Source organism: Drosophila sechellia, chromosome 2R, assembly GCF_004382195.2.
Source record: "Drosophila sechellia strain sech25 chromosome 2R, ASM438219v1, whole genome shotgun sequence".
In the NCBI taxonomy this organism is placed as follows: Eukaryota; Metazoa; Arthropoda; class Insecta; order Diptera; family Drosophilidae; genus Drosophila; species Drosophila sechellia.
The window spans coordinates 1,633,713-1,660,717 of NC_045950.1; the positions used below are offsets into that span (position 1 = coordinate 1,633,713).

The 27,005-nt window shown below is 36.8% G+C and overlaps 1 protein-coding gene across 5 annotated transcripts in view; it reads right to left on the reverse strand.

Annotated features, from left to right (window-relative positions):
* LOC6620407 (transcription-associated protein 1) overlaps positions 1-27,005 on the reverse strand; it is a 56,354-nt gene that overhangs the window by 25,234 nt on the left and 4,115 nt on the right. The window contains exons 2-10 of one of the 5 annotated variants that reach the window (XM_032717068.1): positions 24,481-24,666; positions 19,637-19,834; positions 19,124-19,290; positions 10,322-10,412; positions 7,238-7,376; positions 5,764-6,136; positions 1,781-1,865; positions 1,592-1,726; positions 1,336-1,539 (exon numbers count right to left, since the gene is read on the reverse strand). In XM_032717068.1, coding sequence (XP_032572959.1) covers positions 1,336-1,539; positions 1,592-1,726; positions 1,781-1,865; positions 5,764-6,136; positions 7,238-7,376; positions 10,322-10,412; positions 19,124-19,290; positions 19,637-19,834; positions 24,481-24,666 — 1,578 coding nt within the window. Of the gene's footprint in view, positions 1-1,335; positions 1,540-1,591; positions 1,727-1,780; positions 1,866-5,763; positions 6,137-7,237; positions 7,377-7,527; positions 7,594-10,321; positions 10,413-19,123; positions 19,291-19,636; positions 19,835-22,107; positions 22,633-23,086; positions 24,422-24,480; positions 24,667-27,005 lie in introns of those variants that run through there. The other 4 variants (XM_032717069.1, XM_032717070.1, XM_032717072.1 and 1 more) reach the window with 4 other exon arrangements.

Below are 27,005 nucleotides of genomic sequence, written 5' to 3' on the forward strand. Positions count from 1 at the left end.
ACAAAGCTCCGCAACCACACTTTAAGATCGAGCTCGAAATAGATATCAAAGCCATAAAAAAACAAAGGACACCAACTTTTCAAGCTGCAGTTGTTATAGCATTGAAGGATCACCGTGGAAGAACCACACAAACTGCAAAAATACGGCAAACTACAGAGGCTATGCGGTCTATAAGGAGCTAAAGAGTCGCATGAGACGAGCGATAGGTTTGCGTCAACCAAACGCGTCATTCAACGCCAGACGTAGTTTTCGCCAAAGCAGACAAATTTAGTGCATCTCCTACTCCGAAGCATTACAAACAGCCATGGAAAACCCACTCCAAGAACCATTTAAACCTTTTTTAGTTTCAGTTCGCACAGGATCCGAAATAGTTTTATACTTTTGTTAACACTAAGAGCAAAACAATTTCGTACCCTTCATCGCTATTTTTTGAAAGTAATACGGTAACATCGGATCAGGCAGTAGCCGATCTTTTTGCCAAGATCTTTCCAACAACGTATTCTACGTTACCTCATTCCGAACAGCCATACTCTTATGCGGTATCTAAGTCGAATCTAATATTTTGTCCCACCAAACCGAAGCTCAATACTTTACGATCTTCAGCGTGTTAAGCCAGTCTATTCTGTGTGCTGTGTGCGCAGATTCTGTGCGGAAGACTTGGGAAGGTCTCTTCTTAAAATGTTTACCTTATCTCTGAAATCTTCACAGTTCATGGAAAGCGTCCTTTCTGATTCGTCTCTACACAAAAGGTAACAGATTGGATGCAAGCAATTACAGAGGAACCTGTTAATCGTCGCCTTTCCCAAGTTTTTTTTTAAATGCAGCACCTTTGCAGGTAATCACACAATTAGGTGTCCCACACGGGAGCCAAGCCAATTTGGTCCGCTTAATCTTAACTCATTTATTAACGACCTTCTCTTAGTAATAAAACATTCAAGTGAACTTCTGTACGCAGACGATGTTAAATTATGCATTTCTTGTCATTTAGACTTACAATCCGATCTAAAGGGTGCGGCAGCAAACGGACCAACAGGGCCAGATCGACTCGACTAATGATCCTGATCAAGAATATATATACTTTATATATATACGGACGGACTGGAAAACGGACCAACAGGGCCAGATTGCCTCGACTAATGATCCTGATCAAGAATGTATATACTTTATATGGGCGGGATCGTTTCCTTCAACCTGTTTCATATTTTTCAGCGAATCTAGTATACCATTTTACTAAACGAGTAACGGGTATAAAGGGAAGATATTATCACATTTGAGCATCTACCAATAAATGTTAAAAAAATTTTCAAGCTAAATATATTCCGTTATATTACTTACTATGCCACTAAAGTGCTCCAAGACTTCTTTTTCTTCTTTACTTCTCGAAATCAATCCAGAAGTTCTCTGTTGATTTGGATTAACGTTTATAGTGTATATATCTAAAGCCTCCATCGCATAGTAAACCAAGTCGATATAAGAACATACAATTTCAGGTCCAAAAATTTTTTCATGGCTGGCAAGAATTGTGTCAGTTAGCTGAAACTTTATACAAAAATATTAAAAAAAAAAAAACGAACCAAATAAATTCTTTTACCTTTGAGTTAAAAAAACCCCAAGTTATTGTTTTTACTCCACCAACAAGAGTTTTTACTAAGCTTCGAAATTCAGCGACATTTACGGAATAAATCCATTGTGATCCAGATGCAGATACTTGGATGTTGGATATGTCCTAAAATAACATAACTCACTTAGTATGATTTCCATCACATTCATTAATACGTACGTCTTTTAGATCTGGCGCGTTAATTTGTGACATGGAAACGTTGCCAGATGAATTTACTATAGCTCCAGAAATTGAGTGTCCTTTGCTTTAAAGAAGAAAAAAAAAACCCAACAAACGTTAGTACATTAAATAAACAGGATCTGTTGTCCCTATGAACGTGAAGAAAAAGCTAGTAAGTTTGTGAAGCGTACCGCGCACAACAAAAGAAAAATAATGAATGTAACCAACAAACATATATAAAAACAAGAGAGAATGCAATAGTCGAGTTCCCTGACTATCAGGAACCTGTTACTCAGCTAGTGTGAATGCGAACGCGAAATTTCATAATTTTTCTGAAAAATCGATAAATATTGGGGAATAAAATCAGACAAAATTTAAAAATTGTTCAAAAGTGTGGGCGTAACCGGTTGTCGGCTTAAGGGCGTTAAAGTGGGCATGACCAAATAATAAAATTATGAAAAATTTCGAAAAATGGTTAGAGTCGTGCGCTACGTCTTTTTCTCTAGAATCTGTATGCTGAATCTCAACCTTCTAGCTTTTATAGTTCCAGAGATCTAGACGTTCATACGGACAGACGGTTAGTCGGACGGACAGACAGACATGGCTAGATCGATCCTGATCAAGAATATATCCGATTTATATAGTCGGAAACGCTTCCTTCTGCCTGCTACATACTTTTCAGCGAATCTAGTATACCCTTTTACTCTACGACGGTAGAGTAGAACGACCAAATGTTGCAGAGCAGGGCTGGGAAGCGCAGGAAGCCTGAGTACATAAACCTGGCCAACAGATCCAGACAAAGGACGATGGGAATGTTCGAGGCGAGAATCCGATTTGGAGGAAAAGCATCCACAGTATTGTCCATAGTTCTGGAGAAGGTTACAGCTGGGAATAGATTTCCTGACGGGACACAGCGGTCTGAGATGCGGAAATCTGCAGATAACAGGGGGTGGTTAGGACGAACAGAAGGAGAACCAAGAAGAAGTGGACGAGCCGTGGACAAACAAAGACCAGTATTCAAGAACATAAGCAGGGCTAGCAAAACAAGGTATACCTTCAGGATGACAAACCAATAAAGCACAAGTAGAGTAGTTGTAAAGAAGACTATCGACTACCCTCTTGGTGATCGTCGACAAGTTTTCGAGATGGCTGGAACTGGCGGCAAGAAGGCAGGCCACGGCAGGTGCGTTCCTACGGGTATTCCAGGAAAAGATAATCTCGTCCGCAATGAAGAAATGTAACGGACGAACCGAACGGTGAAAACATCGTCTTCGAACTAAGGAGCAAAGAAAGTGGAATGAGCATGTACCAGAGCGGATGCTGGCATACAATAGCAGTACATCAGTAGCCACACAGTTTAGCCCAGAACAGTTGATATTGGCGAGGGAGCTAAGGTCACTAGGCACGATATTCGACAAGGTGACAGATGGCTCGGGGCTTATGGAGAATACTGTAGATGGAAACGGATGCAGGGAGTGCAGAAGGAGGCCATGGGACATATGGAAGAAGCGTCACAGCAGCTGAAAAAACATTACAATCTGCGGAAGCGATATTGATTGGCCGAGCTGGTCTGCTGCAAGACAGAGTAGATAAGTAGGAGAAGCTACAGAAAAGAGCAGCAGGAGAAGCGACAGCAAAATAAATGCAGAAAACCAAAGTATGACGGACCCTAGAAGGTAATATGATTTACTTCACAAGTGACCATTGCGGTCAAGGACCCAACAACCAAGAAAACAAAGCGCGTGTACAACGGGGACACAAAATCGTACAAAGGGTCAAATGGAGCATAACCGCAGTAATAAGCTGCGGAAGCAAGGTGGAAGACAAACAGTGCGGGAAACAAAAAAAAGTTTTTAGTCACTGACGGACCTACTGTATGGTAGGTGAACTGAAACGTTGTGTCTAAAAGGATGGGAGAGTGTGACGCGTACCGCGCACAACAAAAGAAAAACAAGAGAGAATGTAATACTATAATTCCCCTACTATCAGATACCGAGCTATCAGGAATACGAGCGTGAAATTTCATAAATTTCTGGGATATCGATAGATATTTTGGGAATAAAATAAGAAAACATTTAAAAATTGTTTAAAACTGTTGTGTGACCGTTTTGGGCGTTTTGAAGATGTGGCCAAGGTTTTTTTTGGCATACCGAAAGAAATTGGGAAGAATAAAACGAATAAAAATTTAAAAAATTTTCAAATGTGTGAGCGTGTCAGTTATGAGCCGTTTGTGGGCGTTAGAAAAGGCGTGGCAGCATTGGGCAAAAAACCTTCGCTGCGTCTATGTCTCTAGAATCTGTATGAGTTCTAGCTTTTATAATTCCTGAGATCTCAACGTTTATACGGACAGGACAGACAGACGGACCAGGCCAGGACGACTCGGCTTTTACTCCTCATAAATATATAAATACATTTACAAAAAACTATTATAAACGCTTCTCACTACATATCAGAAACTATTTAACAAATGTTACTAAAAAAGTATAATAAAAGCTAAAAGATATAAAGTTTTAACTTTTCCGATTTATTTTTAAATAATTGCTGTTCATTTTTTATCCAATAAGGACGCTCGAACTTTAAAAGCTCATTGGGGTAATGTTGTTTGAGTGACAGATGTCAATTGAGGTGTGTTATATTCATTTATTCGTCAAAAACCAACATGGCAGGTGTCGAGCAGCACGTGCAAATCATAAAAAGTGTTATGAAAATGGGTCTTCAGTTCGATCGAAGTTCCACGCACTTCGCAATAATGCGTTTATTTAATAAAAACAAATTTTCGAAAATTTATTCAGGTAAATTTTTTTTATTTCAAAGATTAAGCGCCCCAATAAAAACCCGTTTTAATCCGAACTTTTTTCTAAATAGTAAAAACTGCCAGTAGAAAATGGCGGATATCCAAAAAGATTTTTTTTAGTGGTTTTTCAGAAGAACTCAATTGTGGTCAATTGTTTTTCTCGACCCAGCTTATATATTTTTAAAATTTTTATTTTTTAGCCAAATTTTACGAAAAGCTAAGCTAAATCATGATTAACATGATTTACTACAATGAATTCGACTTGTTATTCTAATGTCTTTGGTAATAACAAAGAAACCAGAATAAGAAGTTGCGTACCGGCCATACATTGGTTTGTCACTATGCAGCGACTTTTTTGGTGACGGCCAAAATTGTTCTCTGTCCACTCGCTTACGCTGAGAGCGTAAGAAGTCTAAAAATAGAATTTGCTTGCTTGTGTGTGTAAAAACGATAGACGAGAACGTGCATATGTGTGCGTACTTGTGATAGAAGACGATTTTCGGGCCGAAATCAATTCTGATCGAAGAAACGAATTTACATATTTGGAATTTTGGCCAATTTCGTAGCAACATGATATAACTATTATAATTTTAAAGTTTTTTAATTTCGTTTATTTTGTCAAATTTACAATGCACACGAATGCTCAGTGTGCACACATGCAGTTGTCTGCCATCACTGTATGCGTAAAAAAAGAGCTGTTCGCGCTCTCCGCTCTTTCGCTCTTCAACAAAAATTCGAGAGACTGGAGCCACCTCTAGAGCCACGGCAAAAAAAGCGTGTGCCAAAAAATCGCATGGCGTTACGCATCTTGTTACTCTAGTGTCTTTAGTAATAGGGTGGATAGATGCGCTGAAAAGTTTGTAAAAGGTAGAAGAAGAGTTGTTCGACTACATAAAGTATATATATTCTTGATCAGGATCAAAAAGCCGAGTCGATCCAGCCAAGCCCGACCGGCTTTGCTTTTGAGTAGTAAGCAGACCAATTGTCAGGAAACTCACATGCTGTTTAAGTTTTTTGCTTAAGCTATTTGCACTTATATTACTTCATTTCTAAAACTCATTAAAATCCTTACAAAAATTAAATAGGTTAGATAAATACCTTACTGTCAACCTTAGAAATCATTGATAGCACCACTATGGATTTACAATGTATTTCTTAGGCTACTGTAAAAATATATGCACCGACTTACCACTTTTGAATTATTAATGGCAGCTGAATTTTTGCTATAGATTCAAATTTTTTTACAAACACTTTTAACAGTTTTGAGAGTAACGCTTTTGATCTTTGGGGCTCTGTTTCACTGTGATGACGTAAACAATCAACGAGATTTAACAAAAGCTTGCAAGACATGGTTTGTATTCCCACAGCAAGTGATTCATCATGAACATTTTTTGAAAACAGATTCACTGCTTTTATTAAAACGTCTATATTTAGGCTTTGGCGAACGTGGTGAGCTAGGTCAGCTAAAGTTGAATACGCCAATGGCCGAATAGAATCCAATGTAACTCCTTTTCCAATAAGCAAATCCTCATCAAACAATTGTTCGATTGATGGAATAAATTCTAAAAAAAGTTTAAGAGTAAATAAAACAGTAAGAATTCGATTGCATCAAATGGTTTAAGAATCAGCGAAACATTTAAAATTAAATTTTTACCACCATTGAAAGAGTAATAGAAGGTAACATAAGTTTCCGCAGAATTAACAGCTCTTTCTTGGGTTTTTCTATGCATTGTATATTGTATATCAGCTGGCAGCGTAGGTCGTTCTTTTTTACTCACTCTTCGTTTCTTTATCGCTAAGCATAGATTTCGGCGAACTTTTTCGCAGTCAAATACCTCTTTTGTTGTAGCCGCTACTCTTAGCGCAAATTCGCAAGAAATCAAATTTATAATTAAAACAAAAACAGGCTGAGTTTTAATTGGATAATTAAGATGCCAAAAAGCTAACAGTACTTGTGTAATATAAATTTTTAATATTAGGAAAATCTAATTTTGAAAACAAAGAGAAAATGTTTTAGTCCAGTTTGTTAAATATCCGTTACTCAGCTAGTGGGAAAGCGAACGCGAAATTTCATCATTTTTCTGAGATTTCGATAAATATTGGGGAATGAAAAATATTCAAAAATTGTTCAAAAGTGTGAGCGTGGAAAAAAGAAAGAATACTAAAAGACTTATTATAAAAATATAGAAAAATATCGAAAGGTAAGGGTGTTAGAGTGGGCGTGGCAAAAGGTTTTTTGCGATTCGATAAAAATTTACAAGACTAATACAAATATGAAAAAAATATGAAAACATTTTACATAAGTGTGGTCGTGGCAGTTTTTGGGCATGGCAACATGGGTCAACAAACTTGAGCTGCGTCTATGTCTCTGGTGTCTGCATCTCAACCTTCTAGCTTTTATAGTTCCTAAGATCTCGACGCTTATATGGAAGGACGGTTACACACTTTTCAACAAACTATACCGAACTAGTATACCCTTTTACTCTACGAGTAACGTGTATAAAAATATAGTTCATTTGAGATCGAACTATAAAACAGACAAAGGCGCAGTGCAAGCGCCCTTTTTTCTCGTTTTATTTCCCCATATCTATGGATATCTTAGAATGATGAAATTTCGCATTCATCTCCTGTTTTAATTATGCAACTTTTATTTTAAAACTTACTTTGACGTAAATCTGTAGCAAATATATGACGGGCAGCAATTAAAAGTTCTTTTCTGAGATGAGCAGCTTCCTTGGGACAATTTTTCATTAGGTTGAGCATTCCGCTGGTTACAGATAATGAACTAGCTATTACCACTTCCTAAAATAACACAAAATAAGTAAGATATATTAAAATAAATTAATTTATTTAATATTTACTATCGAAATATAAATTAGTGCCGTCCGCAGTCTATGTATAAAGGAAGCGCACGAGAGACTGCTTCATTCATAAACACGAAGCATGAAAGAAAGCTAGCCGAAGTTATTTACCCTTGCAGCAATAAAATACACTTATAATAACTAGCTATTACCACTTCCTAAAATAACACAAAATAAGTAAGATATATTAAAATAAATTAATTTATTTAATATTTACTATCGAAATATAAATTAGTGCCGTCCGCAGTCTATGTATAAAGGAAGCGCACGAGAGACTGCTTCATTCATAAACACGAAGCATGAAAGAAAGCTAGCCGAAGTTATTTACCCTTGCAGCAATAAAATACACTTATAATAATGTATACCGTAAAAACATTATTTCTTACTATTATTTTCAATAAATTTTCAGTTGGGCATGGAGGACATGGATATAACTGATTATGAAGTGCATTCTTTTTATATGACCCCAAATGTATCCTGTAACAAACTGATTTTTCTATTTTTGCTCGCTACGAATTGCAACGGCTAGCTCAGAGAGTTTGGGCGTTCGTCCCACCAAATTTATGATTTGTATGATTGCCCGACCGAGGAAAAGCGGATGGTTCTTATTATAATCGATTTATTCTACTGTTTTATGCCTGACTCTTCCTGATCTCACTGCTCCTGTGGCGTTTATCCTGGAACGCCTTGCCTTCGGGCCGGCCGGGATTAGGATGTTATGGGTCAGGCTGTATCGTCCACGGGCGAGGCAACGCTCGGCCTGGGACCACCTTTGCTGACCACTGACTTCACTGACCCTTTCAGACACGCCAGGATCTTTTCCTCCACTCCCAGGATCACTCTTCCCTTGCAGTGATCGTCCTTCACTTCCTGCGGGCCACTGCCCGCTGCCCAACGCTTCCACTGTTTATTCTTTCCCTACTTACCCGCTCGTTCTTACTCCCGAACCCCTTTTTTTAACGCACCATCTCACTACTTCCTTTCACGCGCGGTCTGGTTGACTGAATCCACTACTCCGCCTTCAGACTCCGTTCCGACTACGCAACTGCGCGGCCGCGTCCTGACCGCGCGACTCTCATCGACTATTCTCGCGTACGTACGGCTTCTCCCGTATTGTGACTGACTGGTACAAGGGTACAAGGTCCAACTCATGTACCGTTAGTTCCCTGTGCGTCCTCTTTGTGCATGTCCCGTTACCGGTCGACCTCCGTCCCCTTGGTCCGTTAGCGGTACCGTTAGTTCACGGTCCCTCCGCTTTGCCGGCGTTCAAGGTCCAGCGCGGTACCGTTTGACCTGACCGTCCTTGACTCTTTCTGCATCGCAGCCGTCTTCGCTGTTGTTGGCCACTCCCCTGCGCCCAAATTTGTGGGGAGTTTTAAGACTCCTCACAATCCTTTGCTGCTCTAAAATCAATTACAAAGAACAGTATAACTGTCGTGATCTTACAATCAAAGGCCTAACCAAACCATAAAAAACACCGTTTGCGTTGACTTTTTCCGTCAATCGAATTTTAGTAGGTCTATACCTACGGGAGGTCTATACTATACGAGAGCGCTTAAAAAAATTTAACGGAAAACGCTCAAAAAAGAAAAAAGCAAAGTGAAATGAAACGAAGTTTGGTGTTCAATTGTGAGCTGGTGTACGCTTTCAGCTTCCATAACGAAAGTCTTTATCACCAGATATAGGTGGTTCCGAAGAGGAAGTGTGAGGAGTATGAAAACTCATCATCGAGGCGTTGGAAAGTCTAATATCTCGTTTACTGTCAGATATTTGCCATGCGTATTACAAGGCCCCTATACTTCATCTGGGCAGTAACTAAGAGGGTATCCACCCAGCGAGGATACGGAAGAGGGCAAGGACCTGGCCCGGTCAGAAGGGTCTAGAGTCATGGGCTGGTGTCTTGCGACAGGAGCTTTCGCGGGTGTTGGCAAAGCTGGTTCTGGGAAGTGCTTTGGTTCGACCTAACAGAGGATAACCTTGCGGCCCCGCCACCATAACATCCTAGGTCACATTCGAGCCGGTGCGACGCGGGACGACGAAGGAATGACGGCTCGACGCAGAAACCGAGTATTCTAATCCAAACCGAGTGTTAAACTTAAAACCCTGTTTTCTCCTGAGTCGGGAAATCAAAATTCTCTGAGCTAGCCGTTGCAAGTCGTAGAGAACAGAACCGGACGGTAACGTTTAATGGAAGCTGTACGTCTTTCCTGGCGATACGAGACCTACAACATATTGCAGCTGAACCTTCTGATGGCGGTTATTCGTAGGAGGCTGAAACGCCCATTTGCTGTGCTTGCGGAAATCTTTCATGCGAGAACTTTCGTTTAGGACCTAGGCGATGTTTTACCAAGTGAATAGCTGCAATTTATGTGCGAGTTAAGATGGGGCACAAAATCATAGCTTAACTAGGCAATTCTTGTAAAATCTGTGCGTCTCTCAGGGCTTCAGATATGCGGGAGGTGAGCACTGTTCTCTTAAGTATGATAATGCTCACCTTTAACCCACAATTTTAGATAGACTCCATCATTGTTTTGGTAAGCAATGCCAAGTCAGATTGTCGCTGGGTAACAAGGCCAGCCTGGAGACGACAATCGCTGCATTCACAGAGGTTAAGAAACGGTTACATGTTCAGGCCGAACAACATTCAGCTGTGCTGCATTATGTCTTTTGCTTTCGAATGATTATTTCAATCCAGACAGACGGACATTGCCACTTCGACTTGGCTATTGATCCTGATCAAGAATATATATACTTTATATGACCGGAAACGCTTTCTTATACATGATACATTCTTTTCAAGGAATTTAGTATACCCTTTTGCTCTACGAGTAACAGGTATAATTTTAATGTATACATTTAACATTTACATAAATAATATTAATTTACCTGAAATATTCGGACAATGTACGCCAAAAATGACAGAGTTTTAATTTGTGCACCCATGAATTCTACATATATTTCTTTCTGAGGAGAATTTCTGAAAAGATAGTTTTGAAAAACGGATTACATTAAAGCCAAAAATGTTTTTTTCAATATTTTTAATATTTCTTTCATAAATATTTTAGCTTAAATGCTAAATGAACTACTTGGTATTTTGCAAATATGTATTTTAAAGAATAAATGTTTTAAAAATAAATTTTAGTTTTATGTTTTTCTTTTTTTTATCAGCACTCAACCTATCGTAGTTTATTTGTTTAAAACTTTGGCTCCACCTTCGATTTCGATCGATAGAAGTTTGAAAGGCTAATTAAATATATGAAATATTAATCTTCTAGTTTTTATAGTTTCTGAGATCTCGACGTTCATACAAACGGACAGACATACAGATGGATAGACGGACGGACAGGGTCAGAACACCTCGCCTATTGATCCTGATCAAGAATATACATACGTTATATGGTCGAAAACGCTTCCTTCTACCTGTTACATACTTTTCAACGAATTTAGTATACCCGCTTACGGGTATAATTTGTAAGGATGCTAATAACGGGCCAGGATAAATACTCAGCCAGTCCAGGATCCTCCACAGAAAGTATTTATTTTGTGAGACAGAATAAAAGGGGTCTATCTAGGTCCCCATTCCGGTAAGTTGCTGCGTACTCGCGGGGTGAGAAGGTGCGAAGCGCTGCGAGGAAGGAGTCTCATCATTAAGACAGCTGCGTATTCGCGGGGCCGCTTCCTTTTCTAGTTATACTAACAACTATATAGTGACGTATTCACATAATTAGCACTGTCCAAAGAAATAAGAATATGCTGAGTGGCAAAAAACACACAATCCACACCAGCTCATTGTATAGAATCAATATCCCTAGCGGGCGATCTCGCTCTAGAAATAATGCAAACAAAAGGGCAGTATAAGAAAGATTTTTGTCACTAATATATAGTCTTAAGCTGAGATCAAAAGAATACGAGAAAACTATTTCTTTGATAATTCTGTATTTCTTAGCGTGGTCCTTAGTCCACTGACGGGACATTAGTTCGACTCAACAATATAACAAATAATTTACTATATATAGTAACATATTTATCCTACATATGAAAAACTTTAACCAGTCTTTTGAAAAGCTTCACTCTTCAAAAGACTCATAGTAAAGACACAAACCATTAATCAATAGAAATCTTAAGTTAAGTTAACAAACATGTAAAGCTTCTCCATCCACAAACGAAGTGTTCTTTATTCTTTTCATTCCGTTTCATTCTTAGCCTATTACCTTTGTCTATTGGTTTGTCGGTTGCAGATCATCGGAACGGGACATACGAAGTAATGTTCGTAAGCACGATCTTAATACTAGAGTAAGCGGGATGCGTACATTTGCTTTAAACTCAGGGAGAACGCATTTTTGCTGCTGCCCAAACTCTCTTTTATGAAAGCCTAGACTGTTGGAAACCTTCAACGACATCCACGACTAGTCTATCGTTGCGCAAAACTTTTGTTATTCTATATGGTCCTTTGATCATAGGGATTTACTTTTAAGATACGCCTATGTGTGAGTCAAACTTCTTGATCACCAAATCTTCTTTTTCGTATTTATAAGGATCTTTTCTTTTCTTCGTAACTTTTTGTATTCTTGTAATTTATTGATGTTTTTTCTATCCTTTTCTCTATTTTTTTTTTACAAATTTATATCTTTACTCTTTTTATTTATTTCTTGTAATCCTTCTATTTATCTACTCCAAACAGAACTTGACTTGGATGTTGGATAGTTGATCTTTGCATTGTATTGGTAATCGCATATTCGACCGTTTCTACAACAGTATCCCAATGCTGACCTTTGTCTGGTTCAGTCAACTTAGCTATAATAGTGCCTATGCTTCTGTTAACCCTTTGACCTGACCATTAGCCTGTGGGGATCCGGTAGCTATATTAATGTGTTTTATTTCATTTTTCTCTAATAAATCTTGAAATTCCCCAGAGGTAATACATGTCCCGCTATCCGAAATAATACATTTTCGTCCTAAAATTGTCTTTCAATGCTAATATTGCTTTCTAGATTTTTCTCTTATTTTGGGAAACCAGTAGCTCTTTGAAATCACTTCTACCATTTTTTCTATGCCAACGTGTCCTAATTGATAATGATAATTAAACAAAACAAGACTTCCCATTTCACTCGGTACATAAAATAAGATAACTTTCTTATCTTTCTTCCGATAAACTATGCCATTACGCATGAGATTACCGACCCTACATATGTTCTAAGATGTACTAATAATCTTGTAGAGAAAGCGCCAACCTGGCTATTCTTGGACTTAATTCTTTTTTATTTAATGCTAGGGGAAAAGCACTACAATCTGTCACTATTTTGAACTCTATACAATGCTAAAATAGAGGCTTCTAGAAGATTCACTTTTAATGTTTTAAAACACTTAACTCTGCCGCACCGAATCTCTATTTTTTCGAAAAATCGTCTAAAATAAGAGCATAATCCAAGAAGGAACTGAACTTATCCGTTTTTTTCGATACCAGAAAATTTCTTACTTGAGTCTTGTTTAATACCAGCTCATGACATATCGTATCCTAAATACTTTATTTCGCTTTGAAAGAATTTGACTATTCTTAATTCGAGTTTGTTATCTACTAATCGCTTAGGCACTTCTGTAAATATTTGTATATGACTTTTACTATCTTTTGTTGCTATCAAAATATCATGCATGTAAATGAGAACCTTGTCCTCTTTTACCAAATCTGGTTTGGTAAGTTCGTCTATTAGAGGGGTAGTTTGATTATAAACTAACTAGAACAATTGGTAATGCATATTCTGACTCGTTTGCACGTATAATCCCGTCTTTTATGTAATCGTCTAACAAATTCTGATGTTACATTTTCTCTGCGTATGATAATCTTCTTGGAGGGTAGTTGAATGGTTTCGTTTCGTCAAAATTGAGTTGATTGGTGGGACTTCTGGACTTTTGCCTTCACACTTCTCGTATTCAATTGATAGTATTTCTAACTCAAAGTTGTCGTCATAATAAGTAAATGTCTTGCTCTCATTTCCACAATTTCGTTCAAATTTTACGTATTTCGTATTATTAAATTTTTAGTTATTATTTATTACTCTGTCATCTTCAAATATGCTAACAAGATCATTTGAGCAATAATTTTCCGAATCTCTATTTGAACAATCCTTTTCTGAAAATCGATCATTTGAACAATCTTTTTCACAATTTCTATCATTTGCTACATAATTTTCTCAATTATTATTATTTTAACAATAATTTTTCTTACTATCTTAAAGTTACAAATGTTTAAAAAATCTCGTCCCAAACCTGTTCCTTATGGCATTGATCTGTTTGTCACAATTAATAACTTAAAATGTAGTATTTCTTCATGGATAATGACATAACATAATATTTTTCCAATTATATATAAAGGGGTAACGTTTAAGCCAACGTAATTTGTAGGAATCTTTTCATTTCACTTAATGTCTTTATTTTTTTTTTGATTTTGTCGATTCATCGTCCATCCGAATCTATGTAGCCAGCACCGTTTTTTCTTTGACGTATTTGGAAAATCTTCTGACGGTTTCCATTTGCACTTTTGAAACTTGGGTCGAGATATTATTTATTGAGCATGGTCCATTAACTTGGACAATAATTTTTCTTACTATCTTAAAGTTACAAATGTTTAAAAAATCTCGTCCCAAACCTGTTCCTTATGGCATTGATCTGTTTGTCACAATTAATAACTTAAAATGTAGTATTTCTTCATGGATAATGACATAACATAATATTTTTCCAATTATATATAAAGGGGTAACGTTTAAGCCAACGTAATTTGTAGGAATGTTTTCATTTCACTTAATGTCTTTATTTTTTTTTTGATTTTGTCGATTCATCGTCCATCCGAATCTATGTAGCCAGCACCGTTTTTTCTTTGACGTATTTGGAAAATCTTCTGACGGTTTCCATTTGCACTTTTGAAACTTGGGTCGAGATATTATTTATTGAGCATGGTCCATTAACTTGGACATCACCAGCATGCGAATTACATCGTAACCTAGCTTAAACATCGTTGTGACCGCGTTGAGCTGTGCGATCCATGTGACATTAAGTTTGTTGTTAGAAGCACCGTCGAATATCGGAACCATTTCCTTGGACATTGCTAGCAACGTTTGCTTATTTGGAACTGCTTCCTCCGATTTGCCATCTCTGCCAGCGATAACACGATCTTGTGTGGCTCTATTGTATTAATTTGGTTTGGCAGCACTGTTTCGATCTAATGGGGAGCATTGTTTCGATCCTATGTGGCAGCATTGATGCGATCCGATGTAGCAGCTTTGATTTCGAGCACATTAAAATTTCCTCGCCTCTTCTCTATCCACGAAGTGTTCTTTATTCTTTTCATTCCATTCCATTCTTAGCCTATTACTTATGTCTCTATTGGTGTGTCGGTTGCTGATTCCGCAACAAAGTGAATCGGTAGTTTTTACAGTTAAATGTGACTCAATCGGTAACTGCCACAAGAACCTGTGTGTCCTTAACCAAATAACTAAACCAAAATACTTCATCAGTTTATACGCCAGCAATGTCAACTACAATAAAGAATGGCATGACATTTAAACTGTTCAAGAATGACGACGAATTGCCCAGCAAGAAGGCAAGACCAAATTTCCAAAATAAACAAAATATACCAATATACTAATATAAATAAAAACAAAAACTATCACCACAATCAAATATTCGTTACCCCCTTTAATCCATTCATAAATCCCACGAAGATCCAAAGACCAAACATAAACAACGAGACGCCTTATAAACAACCTTTTCCGTATAGACAACAGCAAAAGCAGAAGGTGTAGACCTAACAGTTTTTGGTGGTTTTAGGGCGTTAAAGCGGGCGTTGCAAAAAGCTTTTTGGCCGAGGCAAAAAATTTTTTGCAAATCGATAGAAATTTACTTAATTTAATCTATTTTGCCCCACTATAAACGAAAGCTCACTACTTAACGATCTTCAGCGTGTTGAACCTGTCTATTCGCCAGGTCCCGACGGAATCCCTGGCTGTGTGCTCAGATTCTTTGCAGAACCCTTGTGCAAGCCCACACTGAAACTGTTTACCATATCTCTGGCATCTTCACAGTTCCCTCATATATGAAAGGAGTCATTTGTGATTCCTCTTCTCAAAAAAGGTAGCAAACTGTATGCAAGCAATTACAAAGGAATCTCTGAATTGTCGGCTATCCCTAAAGTTTTCGAAAATGTTATCACTCCTCATTTGCAGCACCTTTGTAGATCAATCATATCACCGTGTCAACACGGTTTTATGAAACGCAGATCTACAACCACTAACCTCTTGGAGCTAACTTCTTTCGTAATACAGGGTTTCAAAAATAATCTTTAAACAGATTTCATCTACACTGACTTTAGTAAAGCATTTGACTCTGTTAATAATAGTTCCTTCTAGTAAGGAAATTAGGTTTCCCTGTTGATCTTCTAAATTGGATTTCAAGCTATATGAATGGCAGGACGGAACTGGTCCTCTTTGAAAATTCTCTATCTTGTATTCTCCAAATCACATATGCCAAAGACACTATAATAACAAGATGCGTAACACCATACGATTTTTTCAGAGTGTCTCTAGAGGTGGCTCCAGGCTCTCTTGAATTTTTGTTCACCATCTGATCTTTTTTTTTAATATTTGTAACATACACATTAAAGTTTTTTAAATATTTTTAAAAATAATAAAAAACAAATGTGTATAAAAAAATGTATTTTTGAGCATTAGGTGCACAAATAAAACTAGTGCTTTCTCATTATGGTTTTATGTAAATAATGAATGTTATATGTATATGTCGCATTACGAAGGTATTTGGACCACAGTATGTGTCTGTCACATTATTACCATAGTTAGACCACTGCGCTTGCAATACGCAGCTGCGCAATTAGTTTGGTATATTGTGAGGTCATTCCTAGAATTTGACTACAACGTAGAATATGACTGGCGCCAAAGTACCGAATCGAGTGAGGCGACGGCGTTGTCGCGCTGTCGCCAAGTGTAGTCCAGCTAGCGTGTGTAAAGGATAGATCGATGCGTAGAAAATGCGAGCAGTTGCATGCAGACGATTGCGCACGCCGGTTGGTATTCGCTTCACTCAAAAAGTTTATTTGCCAACATGGGAGATCAGGCGCAAGAAAATGCCAACGCTGCGACATATATATTACACATAATTAATTATCAACATATATATAAATATGTAAAGGGTAGCTAATTCGAGCGGCGATCTTAACAAACGAATTTAATAGTCAGGGCGTGAATTATTAATTTTAATTTTTTTCATCATATTGCCAAAACTCCATATACACGTTCTCGTCTATAAACCAATGTATTGCCAAAGACACTAGAATAACAAGATGCGTAACGGCCATACATTCGTTTGGCACTATGCAGCCACTTTTTGGTAAAGGCCAAATTTGCTCTCTTTCCGCTCGCTCACGCTGAGAGCGTAAGAAATCTAAAAATAGAATTTGCTTGCTTGTGTGAGTAAAAACAAGAGACGAGAACGCGTATATGTGTGTGTGTTGTGCTAGAAGACGATTTTCGGGCCGAAATCAATTCTGATCGAAGAAACGAATTTACATATTTGGAATTGTGGCCAATTTCGTAGCAATATGATGAAATAAAATAAAAATTCCCTGACTATTATAATTTTAAAGTTTTTTAAATTCGTTTGTTAAAATCGTTCGAATTAGCTACCGTTTACATATTTATATTTTATTTTTATTTTATTTATATTAGGTTATGTTAATTAATTATTTGTAATATATGTAATATTCGGTACCCAGGGAACACCACGGGGAGGCCATTACAATTGTAATGGGGTCCTATATTAATTAGGCCTTCAAGTCGACTTGTAATATTTTAATGTTTAACATTAAAACATTTCCATGTTCCCCAATTAAGTTATTTTTCTAACTATTGTTTTTATTTTATATTTTGCGTCCAGTTTTCAGTCGCCAATTATTTAAATATAGCTAATTTTTTTATTTATGAGCTTGCTTTTTTTGTTTATCAGCTCTGCGTATAGTCAACTTAAAAGGAAAAACAAAAAATTTGGCGCGCTTTTCTTCCCACCCAAAAGTGCGCGCTTTTTAAAAATATCAAATTGGAATAGACCAAAAAACAAAAATTTAACTGAAAGCTGAATATAATGCGCATCTTAAAAAATAAAAAAAAGTCAAATGTCTTAATAAGTATACTAAATAATTAAAGCAAATACAAAGGAAATTATTATAACTACTGTAATTTGCAACATAAATTTTGCAAAAAGAAGACATAACATTGAGAAATAAATATTTCATAAAAATAATAATTATTTTTTAATTTCATAAAAAAAAATAATAATTTTATTAATAAATAATAAAAATAATAATAATTTATAATAATAATTCATAAAAAATAATAATACGTAGTAGAAAATAAAAATTAATAAAATAAATAAAAATATGAAAACAGTTCGTTGCAAAAGTCATATCGTCAGGCACGGACACAAGCACTCAACAATCATTGCCCTATTAATTTTTCTCTCGCCGCAAGCTGAATACCCTAATGACAAGTATTCCATTATAAAGTCATTTTCGAAAATTATTTTGTGATGTACATAGATTCGGCTATTACTATTTCTAAGCTTTATTTAAATTATAATAACGTTAAGGCAAGACAAAACAAGAATTTTTTCGCATGGTGCCAATTAATCAAAAATAATATAGATTTAAAGTCAACGAACTTCTAAGGTGAAGGGCGTATTTTGTCAAATTTACAATGCATGAGCATACGTGTGTACACATACAGTTGCCTGCTATCACTGTATGCGTAGAAAAGAGCTGTTTGATGTAGCGCTCTCCGCTCTTTCTCTCTCGAACAAAAAGTCGAGAGAGCCTGGAGCCACCTCTAGAGCAACGGCCAAAAAATCGCGTGCCAAAAATTTGTATGGCCGTTACGCATCTTGTTATTCTAGTGTCTTTGGTATTGCCGTTACGCATCTTGTTATTCTAGTGTCTTTGCATCTGGTGTCCCGCAAGGGAGCCACCTTGGTCCGCTTCTTTTTACCTTATTTATTAACGACCTACCCTTAGAAATAAAACATTCGCGTGTACTTATGTGCGCAGACGATGTTAAATTATGCCTCCAGCGCAAGGACATTTCGAGCCATTTGGACTTACAATCCGATCTATACAGCTTTCAAATATGGTGCCGTGATAACGTATTAAACTTAAATGGCTCCAAGCGTAAAGTTATGACCTTTTGTCGGGTCAACCCAATACGCGCAACTTACACTCTAAGTGAGTGCCCTTTGGACAGAATAACACGGGTTGACGATTTTGGTGTTCTTCTAAACCCTAAACTAAAATTTTCTGACCATATTTCGACTATTGTCAATAAGGCCAGGGCTGTGCTTGGTTTTATAAAAAGGTGGTCTAAGGAATTTGCTGATCCTAACACGACCAAAACCTTTATCCGTCCTTTAGTATGGACCACATGTCTGGAGTCCTCAATACGTAGTTTACTCATACCACATTGAATAGGTCCAAAAAAAACTTCTTACTGCCTAGCGGCGCCTACATTGGGATGCAAACCGTATATTACATCATCATCTTCTCGCGAATCGAGCCGTACGATACACGGCAGCGCCCCTCGGTCAGTTGGGCGGGAGGTGTGGCCGTGGGACCCGTGAGAAAAAAAAATTAATAATTACCTTCGTGTTACTGTTGGTTGCAAATTAATAGTCGTCAGTATAAGAGGAATGAATTCAGAAACTTCTTGATGTACAGCGTTTTTATATATTTGATACATTAGTACAACTATTATAGGTAGCTCCTGTAAAACTTTTAAAGACAATACTCCACGAGGAAGGAGATTATACTGAAAAGAAAAACAAAGGATTAGTAAATATTGTTACAAAATAGGACTTTTCTTAAATTAAGTGAGATACTACAACGAAAATAAAGAGAATGATATAGTCGACTATCAGATGCCCGTTACACAGCTTGTGGGAATGCGAACACAAAATTTTGTAATTTTTCTGAATAAAATGAGAAAAAGTATGAAATTTCGTGTTCGCATTCACACTAGCTGGTAGTCGGGGAACTCGACTATGTCATATTCTCTTGTTCTGCTCTACAAAATACTCATACTAAGAAGTGGTTGTGGAAACATTTTTTTTTTAATATATTTTGTGTATTTACAGTTATTAGCTACAAATACTTACAATTTGTTGTTGAGAATTTGAATCCAGTGCCTTTTCAACATGGATAGTTCTAACAGAATATGCTTCGGATAAAAGTACTTCCAAATTTAAGTCCTTTAAATCGGTAACCCAAATATCATTCGATGTTTCAAATATAGATGTAAGATGGTTAGGAAGACTTGTATAGATTTCCTTAACAAATCCCAAAAAAAGTTGAATCTAAAATATAAATAAGAAGTTTAAAAATTATGATTAAAAGACAGAAAACAAGCTTCAGGAAGCCGGAGATTAAGAGTAAAAGGTTGTAAATGGTGGTGTCAAGTCTCAATTAGATTCGTTAGAAGTTAGAGATAATCGTGACAGGATTTCGATGTTTATGTAAGTCCGGCACACTAAATCTGTAAAAGCAAAATTATTTTTGTCGGGTAGAATTTCTGCATTTTGAGCTATCACAATGAGAGGGATAAGAATCTGCGGTACGTAAGATATCGATTGTATTTTGAGTTAAGTTCAATCAGTGTGTATTCTACAGAATAAAAAACCAGAATGTCGAATTCGCTTGCATAACTTATGAATGTTTCCAAACGTACCCTGCAAAGAAGCACATGAATTCACATATTTGGAACGTTCAACAATATCAGTGCACCGATATTTTACAAGCAAGGCTCTTCGACGAGTAGTAAAGGCTTCTCCGTTACTACTGTTTGTGGTCATTCAGTTATGGGGTTACTCAGAAAGGGCAGTCCATGGGCCGACAAAGGGAACTCGTTAAGTTCGCTGGGAAGAGCTCCTCGAGAGCAATCGAGCATTGGGAATGTAGCACCATTCCATTTACCGATCAACTCCTAAATTCCCAGTCGGTTTGCTACAAACGCGTTAAATCTTAAGGTCTCCTCCCGGATCCATTGAAGCACCACAGTTGATGCTGGCATCAACTACAGCAAATAACTACAGCATATATCTTGCCCTTCTGAATCGTGTTCCAAGGGAAGGCTTTTGTCCCAGGACAACTTTTCCTTGCACAACAGCTGAATAAATATATTAAAGTTTGTGATTACTGGGCCGACCAAAACAAGATACAATTCCTTCCAAAACGGATGATACAATTGAACACCACCTCCTTAATTAAAATAGACCAGCCATCAGAACATCGACGCAAAGCTTGGTGGTGGTGCTATCTTTTTTCATGACACAATGTTTAGGCAAAAACAAGTGAGAATGCTATAGTCGAGTTCACCGACTTTTAGATACCCGTTAATCAGCTAGTGTGAATGCGAAAATTTTTCTGGGATATCAAAAGATATTGGGGAATAAAATGAGAAAAAATTTAAAAATTGTTCCAAAGTGTGGGTGTGGCAAGAACTGTTTTGGCAAATCGATAGAAATTTAAAAGACTAATAAAATTATAGACAAATATCGAAAAAGGGTTCGAAAATATGGGCGTGTCAGTTTTTAGCGGCTTTAGGGCGTGTCACCATGGGTCAACAAACTTGCGATGCGTCTTTGTCTCTAGAATCTGTATGCTTAATATTAATATTAATAATATTAGCTTTTAGAGATCAGATCAATAGCTATATTCTGATCAAAAATATATATACTTTATATGGTCGAAAACGCTTCTTTCTGCCTGTTTCAAACTTTTCAACGAATCTAGTATACCCTTTTCTTTTAAATGGTAAAAATAGAATGCACTTTCTTGCTTGTTTGTTAAAAAAATAAACGAGATAATGGGTACATATGCGTTCGTACTTGTGCTATAAGGGCGGAATCTACGAAACGACGTTACATATATAGAGTTTTGGTCAATTTCGTTGCAATATGATCTACTAAAATATTATTTAAAAATTATTGCCATTAATTATATTTTTTTTTACATATGTGTTGGCAAATAATTAAATACCGTTTACATATTTACATTTATGTTACAATTAGCAATGTGTAATATGTCATTTCCGTTGTTTAAAACACTGACGATCTTGACGGCTCAATACTGAAAATACAACTGAATAGAAACGTAATAAACCAACAGCATCCTTTTCGTCGTTTGGTTTTCGTAAGTACCTTTTCTTTAAATTCTGCTGCCCTTCTTCCATTACTATAGTGATCAAAAATATAGCGACTGGCACATGCCTACACAATAATACACATACCACATGTACATGTACAATGTACAATGTTTGGGTGTACAACCCAAACACCACCCTACACTCCAAGAATGTCAAATGATCCTCAAGGCAAGGTTGAGTGGAATAAACCCAAACTCTAAATAAGTCACTGGTAGACTAAACATCCGTTGCCTAATTTAAACATTCCTTGCTTAAGCCCTCGCACCATCGGCACGTTCCCACGTTCAAAGCTCGGACTCGCAATCCAGAACACAAAAATAATAATATTTTTTTTATTCAAAACTACAAGAATTATAATATAATCGGTCAGTGTTTTTCTCAAAAACAAATATGGTAATCATTAGGTCAATTCAAATTCTATTTATTTTACATATTAGTGTTGCGATTATTTAATTGTATATTGTTTTAATTTGTAATATAGTGCATCTTCATATTCTTCATATAATTTTAAATGAGGACATTGTAAAATTATAATAAAACTTAAAAATATGCTTATTCTGCAGACTGTGTGACTGTGTGTAGGCAACAGTGTTTGGGTTGTACCCGAATGTGCACGATTTTACAAGTATGAGCAATCGGCGGACTTCGGGTTTTGAATTTCCTTAACATATTCAAAAGAATACATCTACTAAATGCATTATCAAAAAGGGTTTTGTTAGCGTTTTTATTATTAATTAACATAAATCTTTTCTTTTCAAAAAATAAAAAAATCGGAAAAGTTTTTTCCTGCAATTATAGTTTTTTAGTCGCAGAGTAACATTCGTTAAATAGTTTGTGATATGTGCTGAGAAGCGTTTATGATCCTGTTTTGAATTTATCCGACAGCTCACGAAGAATTGAATCAGAACCACTCTGGAAAGTTCATAGCCCCAGAATCTCAGTGGCATGCGCCTGAAAAACCAAATGCCGATTAGATAATCTGTAAAACTTCCACTTCTATCCGTAATTTCCAGTGAGCGAATGGTTTCCAAGGCAGTGTCCGTGAGACATCGGAAATGCTGCAGCTTTCATACGTTTGTGTGATCAGGATGGCTATCTATTATCGTCGTAAACATAGAATAAAAGTCTAGCCAGTTAGCAGCATAGCCTCCAGCGAATTTTTGGAATTCCCCCCGCCCTAAATGATAGTTTAAGAGTTACGAGAATGTCATCAAACATCTCACTTAAATAACTTTCAATTACATCAAAGTCCTGTTCCTTGAGCTAGTTGATATTTTTTTTTTTAATTTTTGCTGAAGCTCATTGATCAGCTCCAACCTCACACGAAAAAGCGACTTATCAAATTACGCCACAGCTTACTAAGGAGTCCGCTCAGCGTTCCACTCTTTTATAAATTTTAGTTGCCTTGCGCCTTAAAAATGGCACCCTGTTTGCATCACGCGGTAACATTTCCAGAATTTTCAGCAGCCATAGCAACAGCAACGAAACACCAGAAACATCAACTCGAAATTTGGTTGAAGCGTGAAGACGAGCGCAAAGAAAAATTATCTGCAGCTTTCGTTATTTGGGTACGTAAGCGCACAAAAATAACTCTATATGTACACGCAATCTTGCGTAACCGACGGAGTTACTTTTAATGCTCACTGCCTTATCAAAATATTCCAACAACGAACTCAGCAACAACAGCGAATTAATTAAAGTTAAAGCTTTAAACAGATTTGTACGATTTGCACTATATTGTTTATAAACAGAATCACGTCGGAGTCACCAAAATGTTAATATGCCTTTTTATTAGCTATTATGAGCAATGAAAAGACTAATTGTGGGTAGTGATTACAAACGATTTATCAAACGCTATTGGTTTTAGCGAGCGAGATCCTGCATCGATGCGGGCATGAATATGGAATGAATGGAATTGCATTGCGAACAGCAGAAGGTGCGGGAGAGTACAAGATAGAGGAGAGCTTAATTGTGTCTACAATGTTGACAATAATTGGAAACATAAGTTAAAGTGTTGCTGGCGCCTGCGAGACCTGACAATGTGCCTGCGCCATGTGTGTCTTCTGTCGAGGTGTACTCCTATGAACGTTACCTCATCTGCTTTCGGGGGTGGTATGTTGATCAACAAAAGTGGTGGATTTTGTTTTGTGCTCTCAGATGTAGATTAAGTCGGATTAGCAGTCATCTAGCCATGTCCGTCTGGCCGACTTTACGTATGAACTATAAAACTATAAAAGCTAGAAGGTTGAGATTCACCAAACAGATTCTAGAGACAAAGACGCTGCGCAAGTTTGGTGAATAACTATTTGCCACGGACACTCTAACGCCCTCAAACCGCCCAAAACTGCCACGCCTACAATTTTGAAGTATTTTTTTTATATTTTTTTTTTTTTCTTTGTCTTGTAAATTTCTATCGACTTGCCAAACAAAAATCGCCACGCACACTCTAACACCCACAAACCGCACATTTGAACATTGTTTTGATTTTTCTTCGTTTTATTGTTTGTTTTGACAATTTCTACCGGTAATACCAAAAACACTCTGGCCACCACGCCTCTTCTAACGCCATATAACACATTTTTGAAAATTTTTTTTAATTCTTTCATTTAATCCATTACATCTATCGTAATGCCGAATTTTTGCGTTCGTATTTCCACTAGCTGTGTAGTCGGGGAATTCGACTATACAGTCTCGGTTGTTAAATAATAAAACATTTTTTGTTTACCAATAAAAATGAACCCTACAACACAGGTTATATGAATTTTTGAATATCGAGTATTATAAAAAATCTTTACTTACTTCAGAATTAAATGATGGTCGAAAATGCTTATGCAGTTCAATTATAATACGCAGACATACAAGAACATTTTCTTCGTTATCAGTTTTAAGTATTTTAAGCATCATTGTTATTATTGTCTTTACATGTTGCCTTAAGCTTTCCGTTATAGGCAATCGATGAATCATCTCTAAAATCAGCTTACGTATCTGAAATTAAAATGGGAATGTTATGAGAATACTTTTGTGTTATTTTTCATTTAGATTTTTTTTCGATGTTAAGCAACCTATTTTTAGAACGTGGCTGTGCGGTTTAAACTTTATTTATTGTATTTATGTATTAAAAAAAAAATTAAAAAAAGAGTGGATACATTGAAAATGATTCCGAGACCTTAGCATTCATCAATGGATCAAAGTCAACCTAACACCATAATATTCTTATCAATTTTTTTTGCCAACATTTCAGGTATGAACACCACACCCTAAGCACAGAAGAGGAAGAAGAGCAATCAATTTACGGCTGTCCCACCTCTTTAGAATTAACAAGAGAGAATGCTTTAGCTGACTCCCCCGACTATCAGAACGCAAAATTTCATAATTTTTCTGTGATATCGATAGATTTTGAGAGACTATTTGGCGTTAGAGTGGGCGTGCCAAAACCGTCATTACTACAATTTTTTATCTTTTTTTAATTTTTTCACATTCTTACTTCCACTATCTGAGTAACGAGTATCTAATAGTAGGGAAACTCTACTATAGCACAGTCACTTTTATACCCATAAATCGTAGTGTAAAAGGGTAAACTACATTCGATAAAAATTAAGTGACAGGTAGAAGGAAGCGTTTCCGACCATATAAAATATATATATCCTTTATATTTATATATAAGGATCGGTGTAAACGTCGGGATCTGAGGAACTATAAAAGCTAGGAGGCTGGGAATAAGCAAATAGATTCTAAAGACATGGTAAGTTTGCTGACCCATATTACCAGGCACAATTGTTCATTGTAAGGCCTAATAATTTCGGGAATATAAACATTAGTATAATACACTCCCTAGAAAATAATTCTGCCTGCAACATCTGAAGTTATAAGAGAAATCGCTGCTTATTTAAAATACGTCCACTAGAAGGCCCGCCAACCGCCCAGAACTGCCACGCCCACACTTTGCAATATTTTGTGATATTTGTTCATGTTTTTATTAGTTTTGTAGATTTCTATCGATCTGCCAAACAACTCTTTGCCACACTGTTAAGCAATTTCAAAATTTGTTTCTCATTTTATTCCCCAATATCAATCGATATCCCAGAAAAATGATCACATTTCTCGGTCGCATTCACACTAGCTGAGTAATGGGTATCTGACAGTCGGGGAACTCGAATATAGTTTTCTATCTTGTCTTGAATCTGTTTTTCATGCGTTGTCAACTGTTATTTGCACAAAAAATGCACTGTGCATCCATTCTCTCGCTTTTCCGCACAAAATCTTAAATTATACGCGGACAGACTGCTCTTTTGCGGTACAACCGTACAATATGGATACAAATGTTGTGTGCTATAAAAATAAACGGATTACAAAGCCTGACCAGAAAGAAATGACGTTTTGGCTATGTGATAAAATGGTACACTAGGTGAAATACTTTTGTGATGATTGCCTAATCGGTTATCCGCCAAACTTAAGGTGGCTTGAAACGACTAAGCAGCAGTTTTGCATGGCTGCAGATAGTTTTTGTCGAGCTGATGAATTCATTTCCGCGCTAAATTTGCAGCCTCTAGAAAGTGGTCAACATGACTCCACAGCTGATCAGCTATCTATCTCTGAAAAACCTCAAATGTGACTAAAATCGGCAGGGAGTTCAGTTTGGGATCGCCAGAGATTCCGACTTTTCTGTAATGGTTTCTCAACCAGTGATCCTCTCCCGATTATTTTACCACCACAGTGGAATATTGAGTCCGGACTACCGGCTTTTTTTTTTTTGTCCCTAACTAAATTGTATACAGAGACTTGATTAAAGCCGGAGGTATATTGATTAAAGTCCCAGGTATGTTTACAATATAAAGGTATGATCGTCTAACCAGACGGAGAGGTGGAGTCTTAATTTTCAGAGGAGTTACTTTTTGACGAGTCCTGAAAGTTACTGAAAGTGTTTATTTTACGTACTGTTACGTTCCAATTACGTTTACGTTACGTGACCAATTAATAGCTTTAGGTGTTATTATTGTACCTGGCACCTTGTACCTGGTGGTGTCTTACAAGTCTCGCTATTGCAGAACATGACTTTATTGACAGCTTGCCCAATATATCATTGTCGCAAGTCAGTCAGTTGTATTCGAAACTCTCTTCGTCGATTATTTTATCTATGTGTTGCAACAATCATGAAAGTGTGCTTTTGTTCAGTGTAGCTCATCTTAATCAACCTGAAGATCCATCGCATACTAAGTTCGAGGTGACGACAATCGTCACAGGTATCGTAATAAAAGAAAAATCAGAAAAGTCCACCAAACGAATTCATTGTTTTCGCAAGGTAAACTTCCTGCGGTTAATAATTT